Source organism: Larus michahellis, chromosome Z (assembly GCF_964199755.1).
Source record: "Larus michahellis chromosome Z, bLarMic1.1, whole genome shotgun sequence".
Classification (NCBI taxonomy): domain Eukaryota; kingdom Metazoa; phylum Chordata; class Aves; order Charadriiformes; family Laridae; genus Larus; species Larus michahellis.
Window position 1 is genome coordinate 30,922,050 of NC_133930.1, and position 26,908 is coordinate 30,948,957.

General features: G+C 42.6%; 2 protein-coding genes and 1 long non-coding RNA gene across 8 annotated transcripts in view; 2 read left to right on the forward strand and 1 right to left on the reverse strand.

Moving 5' to 3' along the window:
* Window positions 1-4,428, reverse strand: part of PLGRKT (plasminogen receptor with a C-terminal lysine) — a 30,746-nt gene extending 26,318 nt beyond the window's left edge. The window contains exons 1-2 of one of the 2 annotated variants that reach the window (XM_074569683.1): window positions 4,177-4,428; window positions 3,838-3,924 (exon numbers count right to left, since the gene is read on the reverse strand). In XM_074569683.1, coding sequence (XP_074425784.1) covers window positions 3,838-3,918 — 81 coding nt within the window. In that variant the 5' untranslated portion in view covers window positions 3,919-3,924; window positions 4,177-4,428. Of the gene's footprint in view, window positions 1-3,837; window positions 3,925-4,052 lie in introns of both variants that reach the window. The other variant, XM_074569684.1, reaches the window with a different exon arrangement.
* Window positions 4,428-12,601, forward strand: LOC141736050 (uncharacterized). Its single transcript, XR_012584891.1, has 3 exons — window positions 4,428-4,719; window positions 4,832-4,924; window positions 10,345-12,601. It is a non-coding gene; the product is annotated as an uncharacterized LOC141736050 (long non-coding RNA).
* A 714-nt stretch (window positions 12,602-13,315) lies between these two features.
* Window positions 13,316-26,526, forward strand: CD274 (CD274 molecule). Of its 5 annotated transcripts, XM_074569678.1 has the most exons (10): window positions 13,316-13,426; window positions 14,343-14,555; window positions 15,289-15,432; window positions 17,641-17,709; window positions 18,373-18,726; window positions 19,213-19,494; window positions 20,795-20,905; window positions 23,411-23,461; window positions 24,431-24,496; window positions 25,487-26,526. In XM_074569678.1, the coding sequence occupies exons 4-10, from the start codon at window positions 17,655-17,657 to the stop codon at window positions 25,507-25,509; spliced, it is 942 nt and encodes a 313-aa protein (XP_074425779.1). In that variant the 5' UTR covers window positions 13,316-13,426; window positions 14,343-14,555; window positions 15,289-15,432; window positions 17,641-17,654; the 3' UTR covers window positions 25,510-26,526. The 5 variants fall into 5 exon arrangements, with proteins under 5 accessions (XP_074425779.1, XP_074425780.1, XP_074425783.1 ...); XM_074569679.1 differs by lacking the exon at window positions 15,289-15,432 and having other exon boundaries at window positions 13,325-13,426; XM_074569682.1 differs by lacking the exons at window positions 13,316-13,426; window positions 15,289-15,432 and adding an exon at window positions 15,525-15,574 and having other exon boundaries at window positions 14,336-14,448.
* Window positions 26,527-26,908: the final 382 nt, after the last annotated feature.

The window sequence follows — 26,908 nt, forward strand, 5'->3', positions numbered from 1 at the left end:
AATTTAGGCTTTTTTATGTCTATACCCTAAAGTAAAAGTCTTTCAATTAGAATGTCTTTTACACATCAGCACAGAAATATTCTTCTGTAGTGCAAAGTTAATTTAGTAAGCTTTGCTGTATGTAGTCCTAGAATCGAATTCACTAAGAAATTAAATTTAAAATTTTAATCTGTACCATGCCATGACCTTCTACCATGATTTTGCTTCTTATCACTCTAAATAACACTAGATATGGAGTATACAAGGTTGTTTTAATGTTTTTTTAATTATTTCAAGACAATGTACTTGTAATTATGCACTAATGCTTAAGCCTGTCTTATCCCTATAAAGTCTTTAGCGAGCTTCAAAGTATGTGAATTTAGCCAGTTTCATAAAATAAAGTGTTCTGATCCATACTGAAGAATGAACTGTCAGCCACAAATATTGCTGCATTCTTAGTTGCCATTTTCAAAATGTGTATCTTTTTCCAGGTTGCCTTGTACATCTGAAAATGGCTTTCTTAGTAAACAGTTACTGAAATAGCTTTTTCAAGGTATACATTTGGGTTATTGAAGAAAAAGGCAAAGAATAGAAGTCTAACCAGAACAGAAAGTACAGAACATAGCACTTCAACAGATAATATACATTAAATTCATGCTTTTAATTGTGTTAAGAGCACCCACATAGCTCATGAAAATAAATACTATGCTATAAATGCTCTGAAACCTCCTCTTACCCATTCAGCCACGCTAAAAACACTTAGCAAGGCCATATGCTAGGCTTTGAGCTGTAGATCTGGTACACTGCTTGGAAAGAATTTTGCAAGTTACACTTTAAGAAGTACTCATGATAAAAACGAAGCCTCAACAAACTTTTACCATAAACAGTCTCCACTTGATACAGACTGGTATTTCATTCTGGATCCAGACCAAGACAATACAAACAACTGGCAAGTCCTTCAATATCAAGGCAAACTGATGGTTGGGGTTTTACTATTCTTCCAAAGAGCATTAAGATACAATTTACAAGGCCACAATCCTTTCTTTTCAGAGTTATCCCAAGAAGAGTATAAAAAAATAAAATAAAATGCACACAACTTTACAACATCTTTTAACATTCTCTTATTCTGAAGTAGTCGAGCTGGTTTGGGTGTCATCACGCATCAGAGCAACTGTAAAAGTGACTGAGCTTTAGCATGCACCAAGCCTTGGGATTTGGAGGGGTCTTTATCAACTTCTGTCCTGTTACTCGTCTTCCTATTTTTGCAACAGTCTCCTTCCAACCTACAATCCTCCACAGAGGATAAGTCAATGACTGAACAGCTTTGTATCTTCTCTATACAGAGGAGAACATACACATGGGGGTTTTGCCCCTTTTTTTAAAAAAAAAAAAATAAAAAAGTGTTCTGTCATGGAAATTGATAGCACAAAAATCCTGTTCCAAACAATTTACAGCAACTTTATGACTCCTCCTCACCTACAAGGAAGAGGAGAAGCCTCCACAGCTTCTGACTGTGTCACCAACACCTGCTGTGTTTTGCTCCAGGTCAACCCAAAGACTTACTAGTTCATTTCTGAGCATTGTCACACCATCATTGCCAGTAGGGAGGCATTCCAGGAGAAACGATTTTGATGACTTCTTGATCCACACCAATTGGCCTGGAGTAATAACAGTACTCTATTCCCTCAACATTGTAATCATGGGGCACTCCAAAGTACATTCAGAAATTATGCAAAGCTACAAGAGGTTTCGATCCCACGTGTTGTTTTGGGATAGATTTACGTTTAAAACAAATGAGTATTTTTTAATCTGTCATAGCAAATACATCATATTGCTTGAAGTGGAAACTTCATATTAACATATTAATAAATATGATGGTTTTCAGAGCAACATGGGAGAACTGATAGCATCCAAATCCTAGTATTTTACCATAAGACAATATCTAATGCTTTTAGTTAAGCTATTTCATTCTGGTCCTAGTATGGCCTAATTTCTCCAGGTTATTTATCGTTACAATTTCTGTCTAAAAGCAAATAAATCAGGCTATACTATTTTCCACAAATAGCCTGAAAGTAGTTTGTCTAACACTAGACTCCAGACACATGACAGGTTTTACTCACATACGGAAATGCCTACTGGCAGTCTTTTTCTCTTCCCTACACTCTCCCCAAGCTCAGAGCAGAGCCATTTTCTTCCATCCCCTTAGGACACAAAATTTAGTCCTCCCCTTGTCCCCACTGTATGTTTCGCACCTGATATAACCGCGTACTTTATGCATTTTTAAAAGATGCGGGTATTCTAACACAGCTGGTATGTCTGCAAACATAGCACAAATCAGATACGATCAGGCATTTGTAGTGTTAGAAAGAAATCTACTATGTTGACTATTACTATCGTCAAAAAGAAGAAATACAACAAAGGGAGGGTTCCTAAAGAGCAACTTGCATGAATTTTGTAGGCAATCTTGAAAGGGCTTTTTTGTAACTGTCCTCAAAGACGTTTATTTTTATGTTAGCCTGAGCATTTGGGCTAGAACTAGAGTTGTTAGGTTTCTGGGGTCAAGAGGCCAAAGACCACTTGCCATTCAAAACCTGCAGCACCCTGCAAATGCTAGCCAGAATTCAAGCTGTTTCCTCAACTCTTTCATTCTGCACAGCAGAGAAGCAGATCATGAAGGAAGCCTCCACTTTAATTTCATCATCATTCTCCCAAACTGAAAATGTTCCTACCGTTTGGATTTCCAAAAACTTTTGGGGTGGGAGGAACCCCTTTGTATATGGAAAAAAATACATATAAATTGTACACAAAACTTGTGAGAAACATATAACCCAGCACAGACAGAAAATTATGTTTACAAACCTTCCAAAACGTTGATTTTCTTTAAACGGTTAAGAACTATCCAGTATTTTATTATATCATCTTTCCTATGCTATCTTTCTCCCTCCCAGCCACGCTTCCAGGGCCACCTCCAGAGTTCAGTTTACATGTGACTCTACAAAACGTACTATCTGCAGCTGCTTTGAAAACTAGAATGTGCCACCTACTGGCAACCTAATAAATTGGAAGTTCATCCATCACTACTTCAAACATTGTAAATTTACCTGTATTCAATTTAAACACAAAACTAAAGGCACAAACTCTAGCTAAGTTCTTCCGATTGCACTCTAGCACTTAGTATGTAAACAAGTTACAGATCATAAGGTACCTAACAAGGAATTAGAAAGCTATAACTAGTGCTACAGGGTAAGTTCTGTTCAGCACAACTTTCTGAACCTTAGTCCAACTTGTTTTCCTTCTTTTTCTCTGCTGCAATTTTATTATTTTATGAGAGGGAATACACAATACCCTATGTCCTATTTAGTCTGACGTTTCTAGGACAATGAGCAGCTGTGTAGTGGCTTCCTAGAAATGTGGAGTAACCGCAGTTACCTGACTGAACCTAAGGAAAGAGCTGTTTGAAAGATTTGGTATAGTGAAAGAGTTGAAACATATTTAACTCATATTTTAAGAGAACGGTATCCAGGTTTTAGTCACCGTGCTGTAACTGATTGACTTTAACAGGCTGCTTAACACCGGAGGAGCCCAGCTGTGATTCAGGGGACTGTTTTAGGTAAGCTTTCAAAACTGTATTTTCAGGGTCCGGCTCCCATAAGGACAGTTTCCGCCTCTCCGACCTGTAAACACGGCACGCCGAGGGCGCCGTTAGATGCAGCCGAGGGGCGCTTTACGCACGTGAGCCTGCGGCGGCGGCGGCCGGCGCGGGGCGGGCGAACGCAGCACCTGGGACCCTGGGGGCAGGGCAAACCTCGGCGGGCCCAGCTCGGGCCGCGGGCCGCCTTCCTCCACAACACGCGTTACCTGAAGCCGCGAGTTCATCGCCATAAACTCCTGCTGAGCCCTCAGGCTGTCGTTCATGGACTTGGAGAGGACGAACCCCATCGTGCCCTGGAGTGCAAAAGAGACGAGGCGGGTCAGGTAGCAAACGCGGGCGGCTCTTCTGAGCCTGGCCCGCCCCGCCCCCGGGGCGGGGGCGGCGGGTAGGCCGCGGGGGTAGCGCGGGGGGCGGCTCGTACCGCCCCGCAGGGGACCGGCAGCCTCCGCGGGCTCTCGGCGCCCGCCTCGCCTACGGGGACCGCCCCGTGGCGCCGGCGGGGCCTAACCCTGTCCCGCTCCGGGCCCGGCACCGCCTCCTCTCACCTCCAGGAAGGGCGCCGGTGGGCCGCGGGCAGAGGGCAACAGGCCGCGGCAGGGCCCCGCCCGCGCTGCCCGCGATTGGCGGGCGCCGGCGGAGCCGGGAGGGGTTCCAGGGGCCGGCGGCGGGCTGGCCGGCCGGGCCCAGCGCCTCACGGCCTGTCGTTCCGCCGCCTGCTGAGGCGCCCGGCGGGACCCGGTGCGGCCCTCGGCGCTCCCGGAGGGAGAGCGGCGGCCGGGCCGGCGTTTGGAACGGCTGCGGGGGAGCGGACCGGCAGCGCGGGTGCCTGCCGGGGCCGTTGGCTTCTGCGGTAACCAGCTTACGCTCGGCCTTTCCTTACTGTCTTGTCAAGCCGATTTCGAGTAAACGCCCTAAATCCTCCAGCAGCCTGGAAAAAACGCGGTTCCGTTCGAGCGCAGCTGGTACGGGGTGTGTTTTTAGCCGAGGGACATCGCGGTTGTGGGTGAAACATCGTCACAGGTTTCGGGCAACGGCAGAACTAAACGTGTGAGGAAGCGATGGGTCTCACCCTGGCTCTTGCAGCTCGGGTGGGTATTAAAAATGTGCTGGAGGGAAAGTGCCAGCCCCGCGGTGGACAGCGTGTCATTTTCCTGCTCTTTATTTTATCTTTTATTTACTTATGTATTTATTTGTCTATAGAACCTGTCCCGATAAGCTTCCAGGAACTCATCTCTGTGTTAAACATGCACACGGGCCCCTGGCAGGTTCTCAGCTCCGGCATGATGCAACCAGGTAACTAAGTATCAGTTGGTGAGGAAGGGAATGAAATGGCTTCAACACTTAGGCTTCCTGTCTTACTCCGCCTTTCATCTTGTGTCAGAATGTTTTCATGGCATCATCATCCATAATTAAAGGCTGACTTTGAAATCCAAAGAAATTAAATTTTCATTATTTAAAAAAGTGTTGAGACAAAGTTTATGCTCTGTCAGTTGGCTTTTTAAGCAGTGATAGAAATTTTGGATAGGATTCCCAGGATTCTTTTGGCACTATTAATGAGTATCTCATTAAAGTTTCCAACAGGAGTCCATGAGAATATACAGCACCTCAAACACCACCTCATAGTGAAATGTGACATCTCACCTTACAATGAGAATTAATCATCCTTTTTCCAGAAAGAGCCTTCTAGTTCAAGATTTGGGTGTCGTGAGTGTCAAACACCTACATCTGCTAATGTCCTCACCTGCCAGTGACTCTTGTTGTTAGTATTAATTCATGTTCTAAATGCAAACATTTTTGCAAAGCTTATTTTCTGAAAAAAGTGACTGAGAAGACAGCTATCTTCCCAGTTTTTCTACTTCCCCTTTTGTTAACAGCACAGCAAAAATACTAGAAAAGGAAAAAACTTTTTTTTTTTCTATTGTGGAAAATTGCTTGACATTTTTACGTAAAGTCTTTCCAAGAACTTGATTTTTTTTGTGATATTTTGAAAATGCCTGTGACTTTTAAAAGTATTTAATCTTTGACCACGCATAGTTTTAGTACATAAGGAGATACAAACTTTTAAAAACATGATGGTAGGATGTATTTTCAGCTCCAGAGGTTTGACAGACTAGTCCATGTCAAACTTTGACTGCCGATTTACAGTGTAGAGTGGATTTAACAGCTTATAGATGTAAGCACTTGCAAGGATGAAGGCATCTGGCCCGAGATTCTGCATACACCTTTAAAAGCGAAGTTTTTGCCCACAGTTAATGGTTTTACTGAAGGTATTATATTGCTCCCTGAATAAAAATCCCTGCATAAATCTTGGCCTATCTAAAATAACTAGCTGCCAATCACAGAAAAGGAACATTTGAAAAGCCCTGTTGTGGCAAACAGCTCTGGGGTTTAATATGTGCATAAGATTGTATATAGAATCAAAATGTTCTCTGTCATAAAGATACAGTGAATGACAGCAACAGCCAAGGGAAGGGGAAACAGGAAAGTTGACTCACAAAATGACAATCCTGTGCAGCGAACCAGAGGATGTGTTGGACTAATTCTACTTAATTCTAATTGCCTGCAATCCAAGAAGGCAGTAACGTTTTGTGGAAGGATACATGGAAGTCTGTTAGATACATGAATGACATGGTGGTTCTGTGAAATGTTATGAAAAATGGAGGTTAGCATAATCATGTGAAGGAACTGAAAAAATAAATAGTGGCATACTGAGAAGGAGGGAGAGAGAAATGCTGTAAGAAAGGATCAGAGAGTGAGAAGGCAGAAGAGGACATAAAAAATTAGAACTAATAGATGAAATTATGTGCTGCTGATAATAGACTTGTCCATCCATGAGCAGAAGAATCCATCCTCCAAGTGTGTCGGAGTGGTGGCTTGTGTGATGAACATGAAGCTGGCACCCAGCTCCCTGGGGTCTTGCCTGCTTCTGGAGGAGATCCAGGGAAAAGATTCCTGCTATACTTTATCTTCGCGCAAGATGGCAGTACTGCACTGGCAGCCACTGACAGGTCTTTAATTAGGCTTCATTAGAGAAAATTGTGTTTGATGGGTCTCTCACTGCTAAATTTGAGAGAATGTAATTTTTCCTCAAAGCAGGTTAGCAAAGATACCATCCACCCATCTGCAGGCAAGCAGACTGTTTCGGTCTGTCCAAATTTCTTCTTTTCTTGAGCAGGAAGGTATTTCAGAGTGCAGCAGACTTCTGTATTGCAGACGTCTGGTTTCTTTGGAGGGGTTAACGTGATGGGGCACCGTATTTCAATAATCATAGAATCTTCATGCTTGGAAAGGACCTTTGAGATCATCGAGTCCAACCATACACACACAACCCCCTACAATCTCTGTCACTAGAGCATGCCCTGAAAGCAACAATACAAGAATAGAGAACAGGAGGAGAAACTGTGGGTGATTGCTAAGGAAATGGGGATAGTTTCTGAAGAAAAGATGAAGGATTTAAGAAGTAGCAGAGAGAATGCAGGCTGGTTTCGCATAGGGCATAAAGAGCCGCTGTGGTTCATGTGTGTGGAGAGGAGGCAGGTTTGAGCTACACCAGACTGCAGGCACTGGGGAGGAGCCCATCTGCGACAGGGGTGGCAGCTCTTGCCTCTCCTTGCTGATAGCTGCTTGCTGCTCCAGACATGAGCTGAACAGTAGGATTTCACTCATAACTGTGAATGTTCTTGGCACCAGAGAGGGCACATTGCCTGCCCTATGCCAGTTCCCACACCCCCAGCCACATTGCCGCTCTTCATTTGAGTGCCTGTCACAGGAAATCAGAAACACCTCTGAAGAGCCACAGTGAAATGCAGAATCTCTGATGCCTGTCTTACCCCTCCATCAGTGGCTTGCTACCACTGTGCTTCAGATACATCATGAAAAACAAGAGCTGCGTTAAGCGGTGCTGCCAAGTCTCCTTCGGTGCAGTGCCTTATGCATGATGTGCTGGCACACCATTCTCTGGGAACCATTGTCCTGTGGAGTACAGCAGTATAAAGTGACATGACTATCCAGTCAGTCATGTCTGCTTTGTTCCTGTCATCTTTTCTCAAAGGTTTAAATGATAAGATGTATTCTCTCCACAAATAGTTGGTCCAAAAATAATTAAATCTTAGAAATTTTGTTTGTGGTACTCATCTGAAAAAAATTAAGTAACGTAAAAATGGAAATAACTGTAACTTGTGCCAATGCAGATGTTTATTGGATTAATTAAATCTGATTTTTATGTTAAAAGAAGGAAAAAGGAACATAGAAGAATAACCAGAACATATCTTTGGAAGCAAGCAAGCGTTCTTTCTCTTATCTTTATATGTAGTGCACTTTGATGAATCAGTTTGAATTTTACCATAATGGGTGTAAATTTATCAATGGGTGTAAAACTGTTCATTATCCGCTTCAGTTTGATGATCCAGAATAAGAAGGAAGCAAATCATGCTAGGGATACCCTGCAGAAAGAAGGTTACATCTTTATCGGTCTGCCTGATTGATTCCATCCAACTGGAAAGATTGTCTACAAAATTAAACTCAAAAATACATCGACATTCTCCAAAATGGAACAGCAAATGCTTATTTAATACCTTATAACTTTAAAGATGCTGGATCAAAATAATTAAATAGTTTGGAAAAGATAAATCAATAAAGATATAAAATAAATAGATAAAAGAAAAAAATCAATGCCCTAAATTCATAGTGTTTAGCAAACCCATTTCCTGGTTTTGCCACTGTGTATCTGTTTGAGTAAGCTGCCTGTACTGACTGTAAACACAAGTGACCAGAAGACTTTTTTTAACCTCACGATAATTCTTTAACTTGTGACAATTGCTTAATTTTGTTTGGGAGTGAGTGTTCAGCAAAAACCCCAAATTTCTGCTGTCTTATGTTAAAGACAAAAAATGATTACATCCTTGAAGATTTTGGGGTTTTGTTTTCCTCTTACTATTCGACTTTTGAAAAAAGGAAGTGTGTGAATATATGTAGATAGGTGAACTTTGAAAATCCAAGCACGTACACAGAACGAGTATAAACTTTTAGCTTTGACACAGCATTTTTTGTTAGTAGTAAGGGAAGTCCCAATGTTATCTAATCCTCTTAGTTAACCAAAGCATTTATTGGCTTAGTGAAGTTGCTCTTAAACTGGAAGCTTCCTCTTCATTCTGGGAATGTTTTTGTCATTTGTTCTTACTGGAAGGAGATTTGTTTCAGCCTGTGACTTCAAAGTGAAGAAGTGACTAAAGAGATATGCTGCTGCTTAATAATTCCCAGGGATAATGATTGCTCAACTCACATTTGCTCATTCTGGTTTTCTCTTTGGAAAAGGATTCATACATCACAAGTGCTGTAAATGCTAACCAGGCAGTACCCCCTCCCGCGATCTGATTCTCCTCTTCCTTTCTGGTGAGATTTGATGTAGTGTTTACTAGAAAGCATTTTCTTCACTATAAAAAAACCTGAAGAATAGTGTTTAACATTTCATTTTTTTTTGTTTGTACTGCCCTTCTCATGTTGCCACATTTTCTCAGTCTAACAGGGCCCTTCAGTAGCTGATCATGCCTGATACCGTTAGAGAGGTTCCCTAACTCTTCTGGATTGTCTATGCAGAGTTTGTAGACGTTGCTGTCCTCTCTGCTACGGTACATGCAGAGGTCACAGACACTGTTGCGGGTATCACAGTGGGCTCTGGTTACTCTCTACAGCAGCCCCTGTGGATGTTAGAAGAAATTCCAGAGAACCAGATGTGCTCTGAGGCATGGTTTGGTCTGTATCAGTTGGCTACACCTTTTAGCCCTTCTGGTGATGAAGGCAGCTTTGTAAAGCTGGGTGTTAACTTCAGTCACTGATCTTGGGTTTCACCTGCAGTCTTTAGAGCCACAAAATAGTTCTACGCTTGTAGCACTGCATATTAAATACCAAATGTGACCAATACACAAACTACATATGCTAGGTATGCTACAATACACTGTAACTACTACAGCTAATCCTTGCAGTCCCAGGGAACTGCTGTTACCCTGTAGGCCTGTGTTACTCTATCTCCATTCCTAACAGTAGGCCATAAGCTTTGTACTGAGTCTGCCAGGCCTCAGGGATGAGGTTGGCCAGGCCTGCTCTGTCTAAACTTTTCTTGGCCTGCCTGCAGCTCGGTGTTATTTGGCTTGTCTCTGGCAGCAATTTTGCTGACTGATCAGTTTTCTATAGCTAATTTGTTTTATTTTGGTTATCTTTGCATGGTACCACCATGATTTTATGACTGGCATAATGGTGTAATGCAGACAAATGCAGGCTTGGTATAATAGCAAAAGATTCTTAGTTTTATATATAAGCTCTGCTTCCTGCTTGTCCATAAAAAATACTTTAAGTGTACCTGTCATTAAGATTAGTCTAACCTGTATTCTTCCTTCAGCATGCTGAAGGTAAATGCACCTTTTTTTACAGTTCCATGAAGATGTGTGTTTGAAAACAGGGGAGATGTGCAGCAAACCCAAATATGGCTATCCTCAGGAAGGATGCAGTTGTACTGTGCATGAGATGCTCTTTGTTCCCAGTATGGAAAATGTTTCCATATTTTGTTTCCAAATTCCATTTCCATTTACAGGTGTAAATTTGGCGGTAAATTTGTAGGTCAGTGCGTAAATGCTGTTCAGAGCATACACCAGAATACAGTAAAGCATTCCAGCTGTTGTATTCCAAATCCAGCTCTTTTTGTCTTTTTGTTTTCAAAGGTATCCAGCACACAGAGGATGGTAACACAGGGCATGGCGCTGTGATTCTGGCTGAAAGGAACAGTTCTGCATGTCAGGGGAACTGGGCAGATCTGGCAGCCCAAGAGAGGTGAGGCTGCCTCAGCCCCATGTCCACAGGTCCAACCAGCATGAGCTGAGCGTGTATTCCCGGTATGGGCACGCACACAGAACTCACGTATACACCACATTGCATACATACATACACACACGGCCAGCCACACGGGTAGAATCATAGAATCGTCTAGGTTGGAAGGAACCTTTAAGACCATCAAGTCCAGCCATTAACCTATCACTGCCAAAACCACCACTAAACCATGTCCCTAAGCACCTACCCGTCTTTTACATGCCTCCAGGGATAGTGACTCATCTGCTTCCTTGGAATGACACAGACACACGGACCACCCACAGGAACAGCATCAACAGCTTCATCCTGTTCCTCTCTCTGACAGAGTTCTGCTGGTGGGAATATGTATACATATGTACAGGGTGGATTCCTCCCGTAGCTGTGCTCATTCAGTCTGCCCTCTGGCTGACCCTGGATCCCAGTCTCCCAGTCTAGCATCTAGGCACATGAGCCAGGAGGTGTGCAGCCCTTCTCCAGTTACTGCTACTGACATAAACCCCAGTCCCCCCCGCACGCCTCCACCCAGGGCTGGCCAGGACTCCCGTGATCCCACAGCACCAAGCCCCAAGGTCTCTCCCTTAGAGACATACACACCCCAACGCCTCTAAGTGCGTCTGTCCCATAGAGAGTCCCCAGACGCCGTGGTCTCTCCAGCAGCTGCCTAGAACTCCCTTGGTCCCCCTGATAGGGTCCCAGCTCCTCCTGTGATCTTTCCTTCAAAGACCCCCACCCCCTGCCTCCCTGGGCACTGCGCATATGCACTGGCTCATCCATCTGGATCTTTTCTCACACACTCACACACCCTCTTGCTCTGGCTCCCAGGGAACATCGGCCTTTGATCCCGTCTCATCCCAGGGACTGGCATTTGGTGTCACTCACATCTCCCCAGCTGCCGGCACCCAGGCACCGGGGCCCTCTGCCCCATGGTCCCAGTCTAGCTGCTGGCACTCAGACCTGTGCCTGCTCCAGCTGCTGCTGCCACAGATGTGGGGGCAGCTATGGCCGAGGTCTTGGTGCAGGTGCTGGCACTGAAGTCCACTCCGGTGTCTAATTGCTGCATCATGGACATGAGTCCTCTGATCCATGGTATGACTCCAGTTGCTGGCACTCAGACCCCCATATACGTACATTCCCCCCCCCATCACCCCCCGAATAAAGAGTCCCACACGCGTGAAAAGAGTCAGAAAGCAATTTAACGAGAGGACAGACTGCACTAACTGGGCACAGGGCATGGCCAGACAAGTGCATCAACTAGCAACTGTTTTTTATATGCAAGCAGTCCTTTTTATTCCCTTATGCCTCTGTTGTCTCACACTTGTTCCTTCCAAAGTCACTTAGATCTATCCCTTTTCCCACCTTTGGTCCCTCCCTTAAGCATCTCATAGCAAGCCCTGTGCAATGCCAAAGTGCTCTTCCCCTGCATCCCGTAATGTGTCCCACAGCACACCACCAGCTCCCTCAGTCTGAAAGGTGCTGTGGTGCTGGCTCATCCTGCTGGGCTTCAGACATGGAGCTGAGGCTCTCCTGGGAGAGCCCTGGGAGGGGCCCAGGCAGGCTGTCCCTTCCTCTGAGTCTCTTATTTGGCTTCCCACCCGCCCTGGGGCCTCTGTGCTCCTCTGTGCTTGCTGGGGTGGGTCTCTGATGGGCTGGTAACTCCTGTGATGTGCCTGGGAGCAGTAGGGTGTTATTTGGGTTCCCCACCTGCCATTGCCTCTCTGTGGGGGTGTGGAGGAGCTTTTATCGGAGAACCTGATGTTCCACATCCTCCTTTCTGAGGGGCTCACATTATATCATTTCGGAAGATTTGGACCCAAGTCAGTGAATGAAACCCATCTTTGTCAAGCACCTCCCCAGCAATGTGCCGAGAAACTGGATAGCTTCCACGTAGGCTTCTCAACCACCTGCTGGTTTATGGCCCATAAAAATGTTAACTACGTATTACAGATGGCAGTACCTGATAATTCCGGCATAGAGAGCACAAGGGTGTGGCTGTCCTTGCCCTCCTTCAGTACATGTCTGTGCCACGTACATGGTGCCACGGGTTACAGCTTTGAATTTGTTCTATATGCCACTCTGTAAACGTACTCGCTAGTAAACTGTTATCACAATGGCTCCTCGGTTCTGTGGTAGATTAATGTCCTGATTAATATTCTCATTTTGGGGTTTCTTTCTTTTGGGGAAGTTGTGGCAGAGATCTTGTTAGGGTTATGTTTCACAACATAACAAACATTTTCACAGCAAAGAAACCGTGTGCCACACTGTGTTATCAAATTGTATTGTCAGGTTATTGAACTGGAGTTCTATCCCTCTGCAAGATCTTTAAGTGGCAGAGAGCAGAGTTATTTAAGTAAAGTCGGACTGCTTCTTTCTCTCTGGAGAAGCAGCAAATAGCTCCTGGATTTCACAGGCATCCCGGATGCTGCGTAGTCATCCAAAAATCCAGCCCTTTGACATCAGTCTTCCTCCACCTAAACAGGTGTCACCAGGCAAGCCATCCGTTTGGGGAGCGAAGGACGTGATTTCACGATGACACAGCGGCGGTGCCCGCTTTCGGTTTTGTTTCCCGAGAGCCTGTGGCTTTCAGGAATGGACGAGTCTCCCGGGAGGGCTCCCCGGGGCTGGGGCGCTGAGCAGCGCGGGGCTGTCAGCCGGGCGACGGGGCTTTTCGGGACGCCTTTCCGCGGAGAAGCGCCGACCGGAGGGTTTCCCGGGGCGGCCTCCGACCACCGACGCGCAGCGGGGGCGGCCGGCTAAGGCCTGGGCCGGGTCTAACGCAGCGGGGCCGACCCGTGAGGGAGGGCCGGGCCGGGCCGGGCCGGGCAGGGCAGGGCTGGGCTGGGCTGAGCCCCGCTCCGCGCCGCGCCGCGCCGCAGAGCCACAGCCGCCGGGGGCGGCCGCCGGGGGAGGCGTCCCGCAGCGCCCCGAGGGCCCGCGGAGGTAAGGGGGGAGCCGGGCCGGGGGTCGGCCGGGAGGGTCTCTGCCTGCCCGGGCGGGAGCGGGTGTTTGTCCGCCCCCCCGCCCTACCTCCGGCACCTCCGGCTGGCCCCGGAGCTCAGCCCGGCCGGGGGCTGCCGGCAGCGGGTGTCCCGGGGTGGATCCGCAGGGACCCCCGTCCTGCCCTGCCGCGACCCTGGATTCCCGGGGGCTTTCTCCCTAAAGGCTATGCCGGTCACAGGTTTTGCTTAGGAGTACCCAGTGACAGGCAAGACAGATATTTGGGAAATCTGGGAAATCTGTTGCAGAACAGAGGTCAAACAAGCAAACGAACAAACAGCAACAGCGGTATATAACCGTGCTGTTAAACGTGTGTGTGTATACATGTATATATGTATATATACACACACACATGTATATATACATATTAAAAAAAAACCCCACCAAAACAAAGCAAAACCCCAAACCAAAAAAACTTGTTCTGGTCTTTTGTTTGCTACTAAATACTCAAATGGGAAAAGCAACCCTGCGACCTCAAGGCAAGCAATGGGAAAGAGGAAACTAAATTTCTGACATTGAAAGCTAGCGACATCAATGGCTTCTGTGGTCTCACAGTATTTTACAAATTTGTTTCCGTTTCTTTTGGTTGCACCTTTTTTTTTTTTTTTCCTTTTTCTATGAGAAAATGTCATTAAACCTGTTTTTAAGCACAGAAGAAATCAGTGGAAATTAACCTCCATCGGTCTCACCTATTGCGGAAATCCACCCCCTCAACCTCCTAAGGTAGTTTCAGGTTATCAGAACGCAAATGTTACATTCAGCTATTTCATATACCACTGTCTCCACGTTCCTCCCACACATCAAGTAAAAAGGTTAACTCTTACCAGTTTTCTGTATTATGTTTTTGCTTCCATGACAGATACTGTGAGTGGGCTGTCAAGTGGAACGAAGAAAATACTTCCTGAAAACTTTGAAGGGGTCATTTCACAGCAGTTTAACTCTTCTGAGAATCTCAACCCTTTTTTGAGATATGCAAAGACAACATAAGTGTGTGAACTTACACTGAAACATACGTTTAAAATTGTATTTTGTGCTGTTGACCAAGTTATCCCACTACGGTCTGCAAGTTAACGTGAGTACGTCCTTTGGCTTCTAATACTTGGGTTTGGGCTTGGGTTTTTTTCTGTACTGACTGACTTCTACAATCAAGAAAAAGAAAAAGACAGCGCTCTTCGTTTTTTGCTAAGCTAATGCATTGGCTTGACAACTCTTCTTGCACTACACAGTGGCAAGGCACGGGGCCTTCATTGTGTTCAAATCTTAAACAGACAATATCTGTTCTTACCAGCAACAGGTAGGCAATGCTCTTCCCATTATTCCTACTTACAACCTTTGCAGACATGAGTAAGTTGTGTAGCATTTTCCAGTCATTGTTATCAGCTGTTTGGCACCACTTGGGATTAGTACAGTAAGGACCCCCAGTTTGTGTAGACGGATGACTTCTTGCTATTGGTACTCCAAGGACTTGCTCACATACAGCTTTGATCAGATGACATGTTTCTCAAAATGCCTGTGGCATTTTATGTACTCATTTTCCCAACATTTCTGTCTCTGGTTACAGTGAACCACTATTAGCAATAGAGAATTTTCCCTAGTGGGGAATTTTCAAATAATGGGGAAGTTTCCTGAAGAAGTAGGTGGAGTTACATCAACATTTAAGTTCTGTCACAAGAAGTCTTTGGGCAAATAGTTCTGCTTTTCCTGTCTTCTTCATTTGATTGGGAGGGAAACATAAAGCAGCAATACTGAAGAGCATTTTGCACAGCGAATATCTTTTTGCTTTTATAAAACTGTGTTTGCCATAGATGTCAGAAGCCAGCAGGAGGAGAGAAGCAGCATTGTGATAGGTTCTGTGAGAAAAATTGTAAGAAGATTGCAGCTTTGGTAAAAAACTTCAACTGGCATCCAGCTGCTTCAACCAACCCAGCCAGAGGTTCCTTCTGCTCAAGGTGAAACTGGATAAGGGTCTGTCATGGTTATTGCAGCAGGTTTTTGCATGTGCTTCTGGATTTGACGTGCACCTACTTTTTTTTCTCTCTGAAAGTGAAAAATTGAGTACAGCAGCAGACTTTCTCAGTCTTGAGGAATTTTGTAAGTAATAGTCATATTTCTTTTGTGTGTAGTAAGGCTTGTTTTCTTCTACAGTGGGAGAAAACATGCAAATTAAAGGTCAGCAATTGCAGGATACAACCGTGGGTCTTGGAACCATAAAAGCTTACTTCTTGTCATCCGTCTTCCAGGAGTTAATCCAAACACCTCTCCTGGAGTTCATACCAACATTCACATTTCCTGACAAAAAAGTGGGTATGGGTTGCATGCATGGGTAGGGATATCTTTCTGTGGCTGTAGTATATGTGCTATTATTTGTTCTGAGCAGTCTCTCAGCTACTTTAGCAAAAAAAAGTAGAAAGTGTTTTGTGGCTGAGTGTGCTACAAGTCAGCATCTCGCTCTTCTGCAGGCTTGCCTCTAGAGTAAGCCTGGTCAGAGCAGCCCGGTGAGATCGGTGTGCCTCTGCCTTGTTTGAGAAGCTTTGCTCTGGAGCTCAGTTGGTGCGCTGGACTGTTTGTCACTCAGGCAGTGGCATCATGATGGAGGTACTCTCGTGCGCGCACATCACTCTTAGGTACACACAGGATTAGGTAGCGGTTTGTGAGTTATTTTTAGAGCATCATGAATTGGGTACCTAACCACATTAAGAAGCTTGGGATTTATTTACCAATGAAACAGATCTTTCACCCTGGGGATCGGACTTGTATTTTCCTGTCCCTGTTGGCAATACATCCTTTTGTAATTCCTCGTGTCTGCCTAACAATGTATTAGATTGACTCTCTTTCTCAGCTCCATCTGTGTTGCCTTCTGCAAACCCGCTATTGGGTTTCCAGCAGCAATCTGAGGGAAAAAGGAGCTTGAATCAAATTCTTATGAGGAGTCTAATTCCGTTAAGCCACAACACTGAAAAGGCACATGTATCTTAAGATTCAGGGCAAAATTGTTATTTTATTATCATCGTAAATTTGGCAATCAGAGAAAGAAAGACAAAACATCTTACCAAAAATGGTAAGAGTTGCAGTCCAGATAGGATTTCATCAGTTAGGAAGAGTGACGGGTAGTACAGTTGCCTAATTTCTTATGCAAACACTGGAGTTACCACTAGAAAGCAACTGAAGGCAATCTGTCTTTATTTTTGTGGCTGTTTGGGTATCCAAAATGAAGACTTCATATAGATATCCAAAATGAAGACTTCATGTAGATAAAATTCTACAGTTCTCTGTACTCAAGAAAGACTTCCATTACAGTGAATTTGAATTTTTCTTGAGAGGAATTTGAAAAATTATGGCAATGCTTGATACGACTATTGCTCTGACCTAATTGCACATTTAGTAAGTGCAGTGGGTGTGTGATGATTAAGTGTATGAATTGACATTAATGAGTGTTTTATAATGTTAAAGTGTTGTGTAGGAGTATAAAAGCTTTGTCAATAAAGAGGGGAAAAACTTCTGTCAGAAAATTGAAATAATTTACATGTTCAGAGGTAACGCAGCAGTAATTCAAGAAACAGATTTTGTTTGTAGGCTGACTGGTTTTGTCACTGTTTTACAAAGGCGCTATTGTGTAAATACTCATTAAGTGATTAATTACGGCACAAATTCCGTTCACATTATATGTAGCTTCATGAGCCCCACGTTAAGTACTGTGAGACCAGGTGTTACAAAGCAGGGTATGTGCACAGTGTGTTAAAGTAAGGCACACAGGTGGGGAAGAACTGAGTTCTATTTCTTCCACTGGACGCCTACAGAAAACTCCTCCCTTCTTCTCCAGGCAGGAGCAACGCTCCCTGCTACAATTTAGGGGAACAGTTGGGTATTGGGGAGTATTTATTTACTAATTGACAGACATATAAAGCATATATTTTGCCGTAACCAAGGACAAGTATTTAAAGCAAATACAATTAGATGTTCTTCCCGCATCCGTGCAGGAAGCTTTCTGCACGATCATCCAAGGTAGTTAATGGTGCAGTTTTGTTACGTTTTCGTCTAGAGTGGAATTTGGTGCCTTCTGTCCAGTTCTTTGTGTGGAATGACTACAAAATGTATTTCACAGTGCAAGTTAGAAAATGAGCAGATAGTTATATTTGTCTATTATTTTATCTTTTTAGGTTCTGTCTACATCATGGAAAAGTCTTTGCTTTTGTATACATTTTTATTCTACTGGCATTTCCTAAATGGTAAGAAGCTGAGTTGTAAGAAGCGGTAGAACTGTTTGTTTCCTTTCAATGTATAAGCACAGAAATGTTAATTCCTGTTTTCATTCAGTGCTAGCGTTTGGGGTTTTTTCCCTTAGTGCTTTAAATAAAAAGGTCTTAGCTTTCACACTAAACTAGATATGCGTGCTTTGATGTGGGGCCAGGTTAAAATCCCTGTCAGTGTTTCAGCACAGACACCGTTTCAGACAAGGTACCATTTGTATTGTGCAAAAAGTTTCATTGGGGCTGTCAAACCTGGGAATTGTCATGTATTCTTTAACATTGTCTGCAAAAACTGTTGACATTTTTATAAACAGAACTTCCCCATCCAAGGCACTAACAATTGCCTGTTACCATGGCAGTGTTCTGAAAGCAGCAGCTGAGGGGCCGTGCACACACATTCGCCTATTTTTAGGACAGCGTCACACTGCGTATGTGCACAAAGCAGGTGTCTGCAGGTATAAATAGCCCAGTTTGTCCCAAACTTGGGCAAGTGCATGCAAAAATGTTTAACTTTTCTGAACAGGGCAGATAGATAGATACTTTTGGTCCTTAAACATCCCATGTATATGGTAAGACATGACTTCGAAGATTAGGCTTATAATTGGAATTATATTATATTTTCTTCCAAATTTTGTTTTTCAGCTTTGTTCACGGTTGAAGCTCCCCAGACACTCTACACTGTGGAACATGGGAACAACGTGACCATGGAATGCACATTTCCAGTGAATGGGAAATTAAAGTTTAGAGATTTAAGTGTCAGCTGGGAAAAGAAAGATGAGTTAAAGAAGCAGGTTTATGTGCTTCTCAAAGGAAAGGAAGACTTCAAAAGCCAGCACAGTGACTTTAGGGGAAGAATAAAATTGTTGAAAGAGAATCTGAACTTGGGACAGTCTCTCCTTCAGATCACTGATGTGAGGCTCAGAGATGCAGGGTTTTACCGCTGCCTTATTGGCTATGGGGGAGCCGACTACAAGACGATCAATCTGAAAGTTAAGGGTGAGTGTGCTACTGCAGGAGGTTCAGTGCTATCTGATACTGTTAAAAGATTTCAGAGAAGCCCCTGTAGCGAGCTATGTCTGGGCTAGCATTTAAAGAAACCTCTCCACAGACAGGAGCCACCTCATGGACCTTGCATGGCTGTATAACTTTATGTTTCTGTCTAGGTTGAATCCATGTTCTGTCCTTTATTTCCCATAATGACATATGAGAAATGGTGTTGCAAAACCATTTAGACAGGACAAAGACCAGAAAGCTAACGCAGTTTTCTAAGTAGCGTGAAAATTGTAATAAATCCTGTACCTCCAGTTACTATGGAGAGACACCATAGCAATATTTATTTTCCCTGTCGAGAGCATGTTTTACAAAATCCAAGCTGATGTACAGAAACTTGACACAGGGGTTGGGGATAAAGAAAAGGTGTCTTGCTAATATATGCTCTTCTTCTAGCTTCCTATTAGTGATAATTTTCTTCCGTTTGTTTAGCTCCTTATAGAACTATAACCCAAGGAGTGGTGAGCATAGGAGACAACAATTGGAAGTTGACGTGTCAGTCAGAAGGATACCCACAAGCTGAAGTGATATGGCAAAACAGAGAATATGAAGATTTGACTGATAAGGCAAACACAAGTTATGAAACTGGAAGTGACCAGCTATATCGTGTGACAAGTACCCTTACAATCAAAAGCAGGGCTGATGAGGTTTTTTACTGTACATTCTGGAATAAAGAGCTGCAAGAAAATACATCTGCCATTTTACGCATAGCAGGTAACATTTCTAAATTTCACTTATGGTAACACACTTCAAGGTACTATGTCATTTTGTTCCAGTTGAATCAGCCACGATTTGTTTCTCTTTCCTATCTAATTTTGAAACGGCTAAAAAGAAATACCTGCGCGGTTAAGTTTCGCTATTAGCGTGTGCTTCCACCCTACTAACTTGTTCATCACGCATGTGTGGACAGAATTCAAGGATAGTAATTTTGCATGACCTACAGTTAAGTGAAAATTGAGTCTGAGGGTTAAAAAAAGTTCCATTATTCGAAAAGCGTATAGCTCGGAGCCTAGGAAGGAAACCCTCCCATATAAATTAGACACACCTTCCAAGAATGTTCTGTTTTGCTGATGATAACTGTCAAATAAATTTGAAGAATATGGTCTTCTCCTGCCACTACAGCCTTTGCTTTGAGCATATTTAAATTTAACAAATCATACACAGATTGTTTTTCTCATAAAGTCTGGACTGAAGGAAGATGCGTGAATGGCGAAGACTAATACAATTTCTCATTGGACCTTTTAACTGGGCACCACCTCTACGCCTTTTGCTTTTGGTTACTCTTTTAATTTCTGGGTTGCACTGAGATATGTTTGCACAAGCTTTCAACCAGACTGGGGACCTGATCCAACTCGAAAATAATATTTCTGTTTATCAGGCAGTTACTTGGTCAGGTCATTCCCCTGGTCCTGTTCACCATGCAGTTTTAAAAATGCCTCTGCTGGCACACTTTCTGGGACTGACAAGGGGTGGAAACAGGCAGCTGGGAGTGAGAAAGCCAAGTCATCCTTTCAACGAGTGGTGACCGGGCAAGTTTGGTTTTAACGAGAAGTGCCTCTGGGATTCAAGGAGGTCACTCACCCTTTGCATTCAGAGCTTTTCCAGATGAAAGGGACTCTCTTCTCTTTCTCAATCAGCTCCTTCCTGTAGTCCTGACGGGAAAGGAATCTAGATGTCACACTTTGTACCCTGGTGACAAGCAGGATTTGTGACTGGAATCAAAGGCACTATCGCATGGAATGCAGGAAGCAAAGATAAATATGAATGAAATATGAATCATAGAATCGCCTAGGTTGGAAGGGACCTGTATGTTCTATCTTTTTTTTCCCCCCTTTATTGGGATAATGAGATACGGTAAAGAGCACCATCAGCACCTGACCTTAGGCAAAATCTAAAATGCTGTTATCATGTCTGAACTGCTGATAGCAGAAATAACACGATGCAAATGAAAGGAAAAGGGAGAAGCTTAAGCAATTATGTAATGTCTTTCCCCACCCACTTGTTTTTCTCGAAGATTCAGCTGATGGTGTTCTGTGGACTGAGAGCAGACGCTTTGTTGGAGCAATTCTCATTGTGACTGCTTTGTTTGGATCTGTGCTTCTATGTATGCTCTGCATAAAAAAAGGTATTCAAATTATTTATTTCAGTGTATCATCTCAGTTACGATCAGTCTGTTCTGTTAATTCATCCTCACAGAGGTGGAATGAGATAATAAAAGTCTGCCTTAGACCTTTCATCCTGAAACCACTAAATTTTTTGCCCCATTGTTTATTTCTTTTTCTTTCTCCAACTTAGTTAAATACTATCAAGTTAGCAGAATGGAACAGGTTGTCAGCTCCCCACAAACCAGTTACCAAGCATCTCTATTAATTTTTCTTATAGGTAGTGATGTAGAGCAGTAAGATTAGTGTCGAGTCTATTCAAACATCAAAGCATAGCTTATGCACCCACTGCAAATTCAACTGTCCTATTCTGTGTCCTCCCTTTTGATCGGGAACCAGAATGTTAGGAGCAGACAGGACACAAGAGGGTTTTTAGAGTTTTTTTTCCTGCATTTGCTGAAAAATTTCACTGAACTGTGACAGCATGTTTTTTTAAGTGATCTAATTGTTATGAATTCTACATGTATTTTTATTCTGGTTAAAACACCATAAGAACGGTGGATTACATATAAAATGATATGGTTTTGAGTCTGAAAGACTCCCCTGTGGCTTCATACCACTTGATTCATTTCCTTTTTAAGTTTTGAGCTTTTTCAGTTCACTTCAATGACTTGAACTGGACATTTTCAGCATCACATTATGCTGAAGAGCTAAAGCGTTGGTGGTAATTTGTTTTCACTTGCTAACCAAAGAAAAAACTTAGAGAAATTTTTAGGTTATCTAAGGATGAAAAGAATACAGTTTGCCCTCAAATTAAAGCAAAAATGTTTGAAATGTGTTGCTTAACTTGAAATAAGTACTGTTACTTTTTTTTCTTTGGTTGGTTGGTTGTATTTTTTTTTCCCTTGTAGTGAAGGTAAGTGTGTTTGAGGATTCTATATTCAGAAATTCTATATTCAGGATTCTATATTTTCTCTCTCTCTCTCTCTCTCATATATATTCTCTATTCAGAATCTATATATAGGTTCTATATTCTATATTCACTCTTCATTTTAACAGATACAATAAAGTCATGTAGATCTCAGAACATCCATAGGAGTCATTAGAAAATGTTGAAAGGAAAAGTGTTTTTGCTGAACATTCTAGTTTTGGCCAGAAGCCTTCCTCTGTATAACAAATTTGTGTGGTTTTTTAGCTGATGCATAGTTACTTCTTGTTTTCCAAATAACTTTTTGAGTTTTTGGGGGGTCAAGTTGTCTGCAGAGAAAAAGTACAGGAGGCATTGAAGCTGATACAGCTTTATCATATTATACTGGTATGACTCTGTAAATTATTACCAGAAATGCTCCCAAAACCTCAACATGATAGTGGACTAAATGCACCTGTCAAAATTCTTGAATTTGATAGGAGGTGTAAATGTGCGTAGCTAACATGAAACTCATCCGGAACTAATGCAAAGGCTAGTTGTACTGTCTTTCCAAGTGGTATCTCAAAAGCTTCCACGCTAAGAGAGATGTACTTTCGGAGGGGGTATAGCAGAACTGTTGGTTTTCCTGTCTCCCAGCTCTCTTTTCCTCAGTGAAAACCAGAAACAGCCCTAATTTCTGCCTGGAAATTACATCTATAAGCAAATTCTATACTGAGCATTCATGTTCAAGTTCCACAAAATAAATACAAGATAGAACTAAATGTGGATTTTCAGTGTTTTGGTCACAAATGCATCTCCTGGATTACAGGAGCTTAACAGGCTTGCAGGTGATGCTAGCAGACTGCAGAAGGCAGGGTTAGGGTAGATAATGCTGCATGTGTGAGAATATACTTGTCCTAAGAACGTGATAGGAATAGGAGCAGAACATGAAAGTGGAAGAAGGGACAGCAAACTCCTTGACTTCTCAAAAGATTCCCTTCTGGGGATTTCAGTGAAGGTCAGAAGTTTCCTGGGTTGCTTGAGTAATATTTATTGTTTGTGTTTATACATGATAATGTATATACATGTCACAATGTATGTGATTTTCATGATTATGTTATTTATATATGTGTGAGTGTAATAAACTACAAGTTGATTCAGAAGCTAAAGTAGTAGCAACAAGTTTTTCCTTCACAACACAAGCTGCCCTACGTGACCAGACAAGTGATTCTTTCAGAATGGAACCTTTCTGGAATATGGGCTTTTTTCCCCTCAAAAAGCATCAAGAAGGTGATCCCCTTCTTGTTCCCTGTTGCCCAATATATTCAAATTCTAGGTGAAAATATACAATGGAAAACCATTTGAACAAGTATTTTTCAGTGATATTAGTGTATAGTATCGATGGAGTTCTGACTTAGAAGTGAGGAAAGGAAATTGGAAAGGAAACTGACAGACTGGGAGCACTGAAGAATATATTTTAAAGTCTTTGAAGAAATTGAGTGTTTTGAGAACCAATGATTACACTGTGCTAAGTGTGCCTTTACCACCACTGTGCTTAAGCACCCATTAGATCTCAAGTATTTTGTTTTCTTTTTGATTTTTCTCTCTTGTTTTCTTTCAGCTAGAGCAAATAAGAACAACAGAACACCTGTGGCTAGTTCATCAATAGCAAGTACGTACATACGGCATAAATCTAGCTCTGTGTGATTCTTGTGGAAATAATTGCTCGAGAGTTTACTTTGTAATGGTGACAAGAAAATGCAGATTTACATCCAACTTTCGTTTTGCTTTCTACTTTTCACTTATGCAACAACTATAAATTACAATCAAAGAGTAATTTTTCATTACTGTGTCACCTTCTTGAAAGGAAAACATGGAAGAAAAAGCATACTTGTTCCAGGAGCACGTCCAGAAAAGAACAGAGTGGTGTGCTGTGTTTTGGAAAGTCTGTGATAGGATGGGACATGCTCCCTGGAACACCTGCCTCAGGGTGGCAGCACACGGTGGTGTGAGGCTCTGTGCTGCAATTTGAGCCATGCTGGCATGATCCTGTGTTTTCCCTGATATGATAGTGTGCATTTGAGGGTCTTTGTCACAACATTGAGGACAGACGGTTTGGCCCTGTTGAGAGAAACACGGGAAGAAGCTTTAACGTCCCTAACAGTTTCTGTTTCCTCCTGTTGAGATAGTTGATGCTATTTGCTATGAGCAAATCTCAGTGAATGGCCGGTACCACCATGACAGTCAGAAATGGAGGAAAGAGTGGAGAGAGTTAATATTTACTGTGTGAGAGAAGAGATTAAAATCCTTTAGTCATGATGGCTCATGGCTGGGTTTATTTTGGTTTTGTGTTTTTGTTTTTTAATTTGTTGTGGGGTTTTCTTTGGACACCACTTCAAATTAAACTGCTGCCTGAAAGTTAGTTCATACCGGCAGTTGGGGTTTTTCCTATGAAAACCTCTCTTGAGAATAATTACCCCAAATGGACAAAACATTTGGTTTTAATCTCTTCTCCTGATCTGCATTTAAGTCACGTTGTTCCTGGATGGCCTGAGATAGCAGCTTTTAGCAAAGATTTATCGCTATATGAAAAGTTTAAGCTATGCTGACTGTTATCTGTATGTATGTCGTTTTTTTAAAGAGTTGTCAAAAGATAAGGACACACATGACTGCAAAGATGCTGCTTTTGAAGACGAAGAGCTGAAATGTAAGTATAAATGATAAAGGGAATAATAGTAGCAAATTGCACACAGCATCAATCATTTGTGGTCATCCGAGCCTTGATTCACGGCTGGTTTATTTAGTCCCTTGTTTCAACAGACAGAGCCTTCAAGAGAAGTGGAGCCTCCCGTTCTCTGTCTTACAAACTCACCATCATAACTCATTGTGTACTGGAAGTTATATCAAATAATTAATCTGGTTTTAAACATGAAAATAAAAGCCATGCTAAGGAAAATGGGATGTGGAGATACATAACAACCCAAATTAGTATTTTCCTTAGCTCACACTTCTGCTACAGAAAGAGTTGTGCAAGCACAACTGAAGGAGTGGGATGGCAATAGGTAGAGAGACCTTAACCCATCAGGGCCACTCAAGCAACTCTCAAGCCGTGAGATTCTGTCTCAGCAAAGCAAGAAAATAAATGACCTAATCTCTGTAGGCTCTGAAACATACTGTGGTATGGAACAGGAGGGTGAATTTTTTCTTTCATGTTCTCGCTGACTTCTGAAGCACTACATCAATTACATCCCGAATCCCTCCCTGCTACACTTTACTGGTATAAACATAAACAAAGGTAAGCCTGCTGGTCTTGCAGGTATAGATCTCCCAGTTAAAAAGTCAGGGCCTGGGGATACGCTGCTAGGGATGCCAACAGATAGAGCACTGAATGTATCTGAAAGACTTTAAAAGAAGATTTTAAAAGAATGGGGGACCTAAGCCACAGCAATTTCACCGTACTTGCTAAAGAGCACTTCCCACCTGTGTGTTTGAACTACCACTTTATTTCCTCCCATGATGATCTTCTTTTTCCATTTGACCTTTTAATTAATTTCATTTCAGATCTTTAATTTTGACAATGAAGGAAATTTTTTGGGTACCTCCAAACTCTAGGAAAGAGTCCCAAAGCCATTAAATGTTCTGTGACATCATCATTTTGTAATCTGATATTTTTTTCATATAATTCTTTCTTTTACAGATATGCAAATTGAGAAGACCTAGAGAAAGCATGGGAAGCTTTTTTTCCTCTGCGGTGAAGTTTTGACAGCTCAGATGTTCTGTGTTCTGTCTGTTAAGGGGGATATTAAGTTTTTGTTTTTGTTGTGTGATGGCAATCTTCTTCCATATCACGTTAAGTCAGGAAAAACTGCAATGAAGTTAATAGAATTATTATTCCATAAAAAGTCCTTGGATTCAGGCTTCTGTACATGTGACTAGGTTTGGAGGTATTTATTTAAATATCCAGGTTTCTGCTTTCTCAAGTTCATGCACTTTCAAAGACACATTTCATTAAAAATATCTTTAAGGTTAAGCACTTTAGGTCTATGACCGTCATGAATTTCATGGCCAGTTCTTGAATAGACCATCTTCTGGCTTTTTTTTTCTTTACCACTTGAGCTCTTGGTTCCCTGTAGAGATTTTGTATTCCAGCTTTTGGAGGATTTTTTCAATACTTTGATCCTCATAAAAGATAAAGGTGCAACAAGACGGGATGCCATACAGACAGGGCGTTTTCTGTCCTTAGTGTAGATCTTAAAATACAAGATACTCACAGCTAACCCTGAAAAAGCTGCTGTAACCCTCTTGGCAACTATGGCTTGGAAATTATTAGATAACACTGAACTTCTTGATCTCTTTCTCTGACATGTGTTTTGGGGATTTAATTTCCTCGTGATATAGCTGGCACTACTTGGTTACTGCTCATTACTCTTCAGATTTGCCATTTGGGGATAAGGCAACTCTTCAGACATTCAGGAAGAACCGCTCTTCATTTGGACTTCCGTTTTGTTCATCGTGGGCGTAGAAGGAGAACCTTCTCACTTCTAGCACATGAAGTACATGCTCTTGTGATTCCTTAAGAAATGCTGAGGGAACATTCCATTTCTTAAGCTATTGCTGTGTTACATTTTGCTAGTTGCATAGCTTTTTGGGGGGGTCACACACAGGTGGAAAATATTTATTACAAGGCTATTCACAGTTATATTTTTTTAATAAAATATGTTTTGTTTTTCTTGTGTTTTTTCCGTGTCTGTCTGACTTGTCAATAAGCAGTGTTAGCACTGCTTGTGTTTTTTCTGGGAAATTCAGGTGTCTAAGATTTGGGTACAGAACAGTGTCTATGCCCATGTTATCCCTCTAATGGCTCCCACAAAGAAGAGACAGAGGAGATCTGGAATCTCACTGGACTGAGAGTTTGGTTTTCTTTCAGTTTAAAACAAATGAGTCTGTTGTGCAGTCCTAAGGATGTGAATGCAGCCCTCATCCAAAGGCTTCGATCTAGCTAATGTAAAGTTGTGTTTAATACATCTCGGAAAGCTACCCTATATACTAGGACAGAGAAATGTGTTTCATAACCATAACTGAGACCTCAGTCTCAGTCTACCTCTGAGGTCGGTAGACC

Excerpts from the sequence above, each read along its gene's own strand:
- CD274 (XM_074569682.1), top strand. The coding sequence starts at position 14,336 with ATGACAGATACTGTGAGTGGGCTGTCAAGTGGAACGAAGAAAATACTT. Across the intron at positions 17,710-18,372 it reads CTACTGGCATTTCCTAAATG|CTTTGTTCACGGTTGAAGCT; the intron begins GTAAGAAGCTGA and ends TTTGTTTTTCAG. Across the intron at positions 23,462-24,430 it reads GGCTAGTTCATCAATAGCAA|AGTTGTCAAAAGATAAGGAC; the intron begins GTACGTACATAC and ends GTTTTTTTAAAG.